Source organism: Eleutherodactylus coqui, chromosome 2 (genome assembly GCF_035609145.1).
Source record: "Eleutherodactylus coqui strain aEleCoq1 chromosome 2, aEleCoq1.hap1, whole genome shotgun sequence".
In the NCBI taxonomy this organism is placed as follows: domain Eukaryota; kingdom Metazoa; phylum Chordata; class Amphibia; order Anura; family Eleutherodactylidae; genus Eleutherodactylus; species Eleutherodactylus coqui.
The window spans coordinates 152,624,846-152,632,703 of NC_089838.1; the positions used below are offsets into that span (position 1 = coordinate 152,624,846).

A 7,858-nucleotide genomic window follows, 5' to 3' on the forward strand; every position below is an offset into this window, starting at 1 on the left:
AGTTAATTCTGGTACAACCTCTTTATAAAGGAAAATCCATAATCTCACACTCTCACTAATTCATTCCAAAGGACTAAACAAAACAGGAAAAAAATAAGGTTAGTTGCCGAACTGGAAAAATGTAAAATTTTATTCCAGAAAAAATTAACAAGCTACACAGGAAAAGTTTGGCAAATGCAACTTTATATTTAAATTTCACACACATCTGTATCTTAAAGAATGAAAGACTCACAGACTATAATGTTGTTCTAAAATACTAAAAAGTATATGTTTTATACAAGAAGGAAAAGAAAATGAAATAATTTAAACAACCAATACATCAAAATGTGCAGAAAGTATAAACAAGACTGTGCCTTCAGTAGAATATATGCTTCCCAAACTCTGCAAAATATAGTACTAAGGCTTCAGTCTCTCCAAGACGGCTCACTTTAAATATAAACATACTTCACTGCCTCTGCTTCGTAGGGTGAACCAGAAGGGGTGGCACATCTGGGAGGCTGATCTCACCCGGGTGATCTGCATACTGATTTTGGGAACAATAGGAGCATAAAGAAATTTGTTGGTTCAAGTGTTCTTTCATGCACTCCCAAATCACTGACCAGGCTTGCTGACTGGATTGGTTTAATTCAAGGTTAAACAAAATGGAAGCTACTAGATAACCCTTTAAGGCAACATGTATTTATTCTGTATTATTACGAGTGCTCCATATGTAGATCTTTTAATACTGCGATTTGGATAGTACGTTGCCAAACAGATTGATACCTAGGTTCTCTTTTTAAACAAGACTTAACTCAGTATTTGCCAAATGAAAAGAAGAAGAACAAAAACACAGAATACATTTAAATGCGCATTTCACTGTTAAAGAAAACCTCCGTTTTTATAGAAAGAATATTTGAAAAAGTAGAATATAATTTTAACCAAAAATACTGCTTTGGAATGCTCCCCAAGACTGACTTACAAGGTAACAAAATCTCTCAGTAAGATAATCCAGTAATGCATGGCACATCCTTTATCAGTTACAGTACTTTGAATTCCCATTTGTCAATCTTTGCAAAAGAAACCCCCAAACTGTATTAAATATTCAAAGAGTCCTTAAACTCTTAAAATCATGTTTATTAACACATTTACCTCAATTCAATTTATTAAGATGTCCAATGCTAACCTTTCTGGATGTTCTTGTTTATATGTGGTGATATACACAGCATTCAGCAGTGGTTCCTAGCACCTGTCATTAATAAGACTGAACCTCCAGCCACAGAAACACAAAGGGATCTGTGGTTGAGTCCTTTGTTTCCAATTACAAACCTTCCCTGGTGGCCGGCAGGAACACTTTAGGATAAAATAGGATTACAGGTGCGCTATTGCAAAGTGTGCACAATGCTGCTGATGCTCCATTCTTGATCTTCTTCTCAAGACATGGCTACAGGCCACAATTGCTTAGCAGAGAAGGGTAGTGTTTCACAAGGCTAAAGATTTTGCAGATGCTCCCTCATATAACACAGTAAGGTTCCCTTGGTAACCTGGATTTTCTGCAGTAAAGAAGGGTTGTGCTGAAACAGCGCCTCAGCTCCCTGTTTGAGAAAATGCAGACAAAAGGATTGATTCCAGCTTGGGCGAAACTCATCCAGACAGCTGCTGTTAGAAATCCTCCCGGTACAACAGGACCTCTGGCAAAAACTCTCCAGTAACAAGCTACCAGATAGGGCCCCCACAAGGTCAGGAAAAGGAAAGTCATAATATAGAACATTCTACTGATCCTTTTTTCCATTTTGAACTCATCTAAAACCAGTAGCCTTCTCCTGCCGGTGGTGTTTGCATTTTGCCTTATTCCAAGTAAGGTGGGTGGTGTAGGACCCCTTCCAAAGCCTGCAAGCCAGTTAGCTGCTGCCTGACCGCTGGCTCCAGGACCATGAAAAGTCCAATTCTGGCTTACTGCTGCTACAAACTGGACTGGCTTCATTTTCCTTCGGTCATGAACAAAAAATATCAGCTTGAGGTAGACAAGCTGTGTAGCTAGAAGAATGAGAGCGAGGAGCAACATAAATCCCAAGGAATCGTTGGCCCTAAAGGAACGATGCTGAAACGTGCATTGGTCTTCCTCTCTAATAAAGGAGTAGGTGCCAACATCGAGGACTGGTGGGAAGGCCATAGCTACAGATAAGGTCCACACCATGCAAATTACTGCCAAACAAGTCCAAAAAGTCAACCTTTTTGTATAAAACCGATGGTGGGCTATAGCTAAGTATCTGGTAACGCTTATACAGAATAGCATGAATGCAGTGTGAAAACAGGACAAGACCCCAAGAAATGCAATCACTTTGCAAGTAAGATTCCCATAAGTCCAAGTAGAGCCATTCTTCACGGAGGTGAAAACGAATGGAAAACAGATAGCAGACCTCAGGATGTCTGAGCAGCACAAATCCAACAGGAAGTAGTAAGGAGCTCTGTGTAAGGTCTTATCTTTGACAAGCAAAATTGAGATAAGAAGGTTACCCACCACACTGACTCCTATTATAAAGCCCAATGATGTTAGCTTTAAAAATGCTGTTAAAGGAGACACATTTTGCAGAATGTTGTCAGCTGCATGGCTATCGTTCGCCATAGATGGAGGATATATATTATTGCTTCAGTCAAGTCTCATGGTCTATATACAAGGGCAAGCACAGGATAGATCCATACATTTTACTGCAAATGTAATCCACAAAAACAACTCAGCTGGTGTCTAGGCACACATTCTGCTCTCTCCTTCTTCTGATGTGTCATGCTGTCAAGAGATCTGGAAAAAAAAATAAGCTATCAGTTTTTAAGCTAGCAAGTAATGATGTGAGAAGGTGCTAACCTAAGAATGTTAATATATGGGGAAGCGGAAAGTTACACTTGAGTACTATCATTTGTTTTTAAGCTTTGCACAATGAACTATAACACATTGTTATTCAATCAGCTAGCCATATTACTATAAAACGATACAATGTATCTATTCCAACTAACTTCCACCATCTGGATCTCTCTGATCTATTGTGTAGTAAAGATCACACCCATATAAATCATGCAGGATGGTTTATTGCTCATGCATCAGTACCCCTGTCTACATGGGCAGCCTGTGGGCAATATACAGGAATGCCAATTTCCTCCATCAAAACTGTTGGAATACTCAGGAATCTTTCCAGTACACGACTGGAAACAGGCTGGAGGATCTCCATGTATTCTAGCCATAGAAGCCATCTCTCCCTTCCCCTAGTCTGTATGATTGCAGAATAATGAATAAATGGGGCTGATGTGAAGCAGACAGTAGAGGGAAGATCAGGCTCCATTATTTATATGAACCATTGCAACTGTTACTATGCTACTTTTCACATCTCAAAGGAGAAGGAAAATCCGGGGATCTATTCTGCATGGGGGTCAGCTGTGCCTTTTATTCTAGGTAGAAAGCAGCAAATCAGACACAAATGATGGATGGATGGAGGGATGGATAGGTGGATGATCCCAGTATAATATGCCTCCTGTGCTCTATCTGAAGCTGGATCATGGATGGATCTTGTGTATGGCCATAGAAAACGTCCCTTTGTTTAGGGCTTTCCCATTATCACAGGAATGCAGCTCTCCTCCCCGGGGTCTGCAGGCTCAGACATGTAATATGCACAGAGTAATATAGATGGATCGCCCCTGTGTGTTGCCCCTAGCATGCCATTTATTAGTAAAAGCCCTGGCTATGGCTATATGGAATAACGATCAGCTGCATAGAACGACACTCACACGTTGCCGTCGATAAGTGAAAGCAAAGGGTCCTACCTGTTGGCGCTATATATCCTGACAAGAGTATATTTTTTTCCGCCGGAGCCTCTTCTTTCTATAAAATGCTGATTTTTTTCCCTTAGATACCTTGCCTGAGAATATAGTCAGTGGCTCGGGCGGCGCATGCGCGGTGAGGCTCCTTGAGCCGCTCGCTTCATCCTCCCCTGTCGCAGCAGCACAGTCTCTCCCAGCAACAGCAGCAGCAGCAGCAGCCCACTGAATGGGGGCACGTCAGGCTGGCAGCTCCTAATGCCTACCTGCTGCAGACACCTTGCCCATCCCTAGTCCTCCAGCTAATGTCCTGTCAGGATGTCGGCGCCATACGCAGTAGCCCTGTGCGGGCATGGAGGCGCATTCCCCCGGCTCCTCACAGTCTGCTGCACCTCCAGCCTGCTGTACGGAAAATAAAGGCGGCCATGTTCGTCAAATGTCACATTATTGATTTGTTACATAAAATCCCGAGTGGAAACACCCAGAGTGATGCATTGTGTGTGTGAGTGGGAGGAGAGTGATGAGCACATTGTTACTGGGAAGAACATGGCAGCATTTGCATGCATGCCCTCAGGTGGGGTGGGCGCGGGCACCGTGGCTGCCACCTAGTAATGCCACTTGTCTCATGGGCTTCATTTTCTGTCAGCTTTCTGCTGTCCCTTTCCCATTTTCTGCAGCTCCGCTGGGCATTGCTCGCTTGGTGACAAGTTGGCTTCCGCCAGCAGAGGACGCTGTTCTGAATGTGAGACTACACAAGCTGCTAATAGGTTTTATTGGTAACTTTTTGTAATAATAGTCCCGCACAGCATGGAGGGTTATGGCTACACGGTGCAGCGCGCTATGAGCTGACTGCCCGCATTAACTACGTCATGACCGGAGGCATTTCATCCATGGTGACCGCCGCTGTGCCCAGAAATTGTCTGGAAAGCTATAGAAAAGCAGCTGTGGTGATTGTAGGGACATTTGTAGCACCGCCATGTCTGTCACCAGAGGTCTGATAAAAGAGCAGGGAAGCAAATTCCTGATTGGCGCACTGTGAATCCAACAGCCTATAGACCACACGTGTCAGGCACAAGGCCCAAATCCGGCCTCATTTTATGTGGCCCGTCAGCCGTGCACCAAAATAATAGGAATTATATTCGCCCAGTCTGCAGCTCAGGTCAGGCGCCGTCAGCCGCTGCCGAGTCTGTGACCGCTGGCTTCTCCCCGCCAGCTTCTGCGCCGAGGTGGGAGGTCAGCGATCACAGACTGAGGAGCCGCTGATGATGACAGACAGGAGCTGCAGCCACCTGCACATGAATGGGTCAGATTCCGTATGCGGGAGCCCACAGCAGAATCTGACCCTGTACCCGTCCATGCGTACCTGTATTTATCTGTATTGTGGATGGTCCAGGCGGCTTACCATTGCACATGTGCAATACAGATTTTTTTAAAAATCCCTGCTTTTCCTGTGCCGTCGCTAGGCGATGATGCGGAATCCGCGACCTTTCCACAATGTCAATTGCAGAAGAGCCGTGGGTCGGATGGCTTCCATTGACTGCAATGAAAGCCATCTGCAAAGAAATAGAACATGCTGCGATTTTTTTCCGTGAGCGGAAATTGCAATCGCTGTCCACTTGTGTAAGCGGATATGCAAATGTGCTATTTTTGCTAATGGATGCAGATCGCCCTCACAGGTGACAATTGTGGATTCCACAATCCAAATCCGCCTGTGTGCAGCTGGCCTAAAGGGGGTTGCTATTGATTTCTGGCTGGGCAGCATCCCTAGGACTACTATGGGGGTCACTGTTACTACAGAGGCCATTATGGGGGTCCCTATTACTACTAAGGCCAATATAGGGGACACTGTTACTACTGGTGCCACTACGGGGAACATTGTTACTACTGAAGCACCTATAGGGGTCGCTATTACTACTGGGGCAAATATAGGGGACATTGTTACTACTGGGGCAACTATAGAGGACACTGTTACTACTGGGGCAACTATGGAGGACACTTACTAATGGGGCCAATATGGGGGACACTGTTACTACTGGAGCCACTATGGAGGACACTGTTACTACTGGGGCAACTATAGAGGACACTTACTACTGGGGCCAATATGGGGGACATTGTTACTACTGGAGCTACTATGGGGTCACTATTATTACTGCGGCCACTATGGGGGTAACTATTATTACTGAGGCCACTATGGGGGTCACTATTGCTACTGTGGCCTCTATTAGGGCTTGTTCACACACGCGTTAGCCCATTTTGGTTGCGCAAATACATTGCGTATTTGCGCACGCAAAAAAGGACACAGACAGGCTCATATAAAAGATGTGCAAATATGCAGTCAATACGCAGGTTTCCTGAGTATTCACTGCGTATTTGCCCCCATCCATTCACTACAATGGCCTATTGTGGTGCATAATACGCACAAAAATAGGTTATGCTGCATATTTTTTCACGTGATAGCACACCGTGGGAAAAATATGCTCATGTTAAAATAACCCATTGAAATGAATGGGTTCTATGTATTGCATATTACACCCACAAAAATTGTGCACATAATATGCTGTGCAAATACGCTCATGTGAATGAGCCTTTAGGCCACTCTCACACAGGCATCTGTAAAAACAACGCAATTCAATCATGATGTATTAAAGCGTCTTCGAAATGCGTTTTCAAATGCGTTTGAAAGCGTTTGACAGAGTTTTTTTTAACATACCCCATCATTACAACGGGTGATGATGTGCGTTAAAAAGCACTAAAAGACATATAAGTAGAGCAGGCAGTATTCAAAAAGCACGATGTTCCAACGCTAGTCTGCAATGTCCCATTGAAATGGAGGCTTTTTACAGGGTTTAGCACAGCGTTTAAAATGTCAAGGTAAATGCTGTAAAAAGCATTGTGTGTGAGAGTGGCCTTACTATACAATTATAGTCTGCCCTTTAAAGGCAATCATGAGGGGGCCTTCACACTGGCATCAAAATCTCGCACAGATATGAAACACATTCTTTCAAATGGGTTCATTCACACTAGTGAGGTTTTCCTGCATGACTCCACCTTGCGATGCTATGCAGGAAAAAAATCGCAGCAGTTTTATCTTTTTGCGATATCAATATTGTTTTCAATGGGGTCATGAGACAAAAGGGACCCTTGTCGCAGGCTTGTGGGCTTAAGTATCTTGGCCAAGACATGAACCAATACTCATACGTTCTGCAGTATTTCCATCTATTTATGTGTGCAGCTATGTTTGCTGACTGTTTTGGGGGTTTGTTAGTCTTGGTTTGTGTCTGTCAGTGAGTTCTATTTGCAGCTTTGGTTCAGTTCAGTTGGAAGTGTAGTTGGAGCAGGTTGGAACCTCTATTCTGCATGAAAGCTTCCCAAGTTCAGTTAAGTGCTGGTTGTCTTGCCTTTAGCTTTTGTTAGTCTTTACACAGTTTCTTCGCGGTGTTTAGTGCATTTCTCCAGGTGCATAATCAGGGCTAGACAGGTCCTAGATGAAGACTGTGGGTCCGTCTTTACCAGGATGCCTACCTCATATTAAGGCAGGGGCTCCCCATCCCCCTGATTTGTAAGAGACAGGTTTCTTCATCTTATTTTGCCTGGAGTGGTGTAGTCTGTTTCAGCATAGTATTGTGTGTGCTTTTTTCCGTTTCAGTGTGAATGCCGCCCTGCGTTGATGCTGGGTGTGGTGCTCTAGCACCATGCGGATGGAACATACCCCCTGAGTCCGTGCTGGGCATGATTATCTTGTGCCGCGTGTATGTGACGTAATAAATAGTTATACTGTTTGCAGCAGGCCTCGGTGTGTAAGTACCTGTGCATTTTTCCATCTCTTGCTGTTTTTCCTTTGGTGTTAGGCCTGTATGGATAAGTCCTATGCAACGTTTTTGTCAGTAGGGGAGGTTGCCGTCTTTTCCCCCTTTGGGTTTGTGCATTTTCTTTACAGACCACTGTGAGTAAGGCCTTTTGTGTGAGGCACAGTGGTTCTGTTTAGAGGTGCACGACAGGTGTCTTTCTCCTGTGTATAACGTTCATGCATTGGTGTCAGGCCCATATGGATAAGACTTGTTTGACCTGTGTTTGT

At 44.1% G+C, this 7,858-nt stretch overlaps 1 protein-coding gene across 1 annotated transcript; it reads right to left on the minus strand.

Moving 5' to 3' along the window:
• Positions 1-253: 253 nt before the first annotated feature.
• On the minus strand, positions 254-3,871 carry GPR85 (G protein-coupled receptor 85). Its single transcript, XM_066589884.1, has 2 exons — positions 3,790-3,871; positions 254-2,776 (listed from the first exon to the last, which is right to left on the minus strand). Exon 2 carries the CDS (start codon positions 2,600-2,602, stop codon positions 1,490-1,492), a length of 1,113 nt encoding a protein of 370 aa, XP_066445981.1. The 5' UTR covers positions 2,603-2,776; positions 3,790-3,871; the 3' UTR covers positions 254-1,489.
• Positions 3,872-7,858: the final 3,987 nt, after the last annotated feature.

Bases quoted from the DNA above. Each gene is read 5' to 3' on its own strand.
- GPR85 (XM_066589884.1), bottom strand. From the start codon at position 2,602: ATGGCGAACGATAGCCATGCAGCTGACAACATTCTGCAAAATGTGTCT.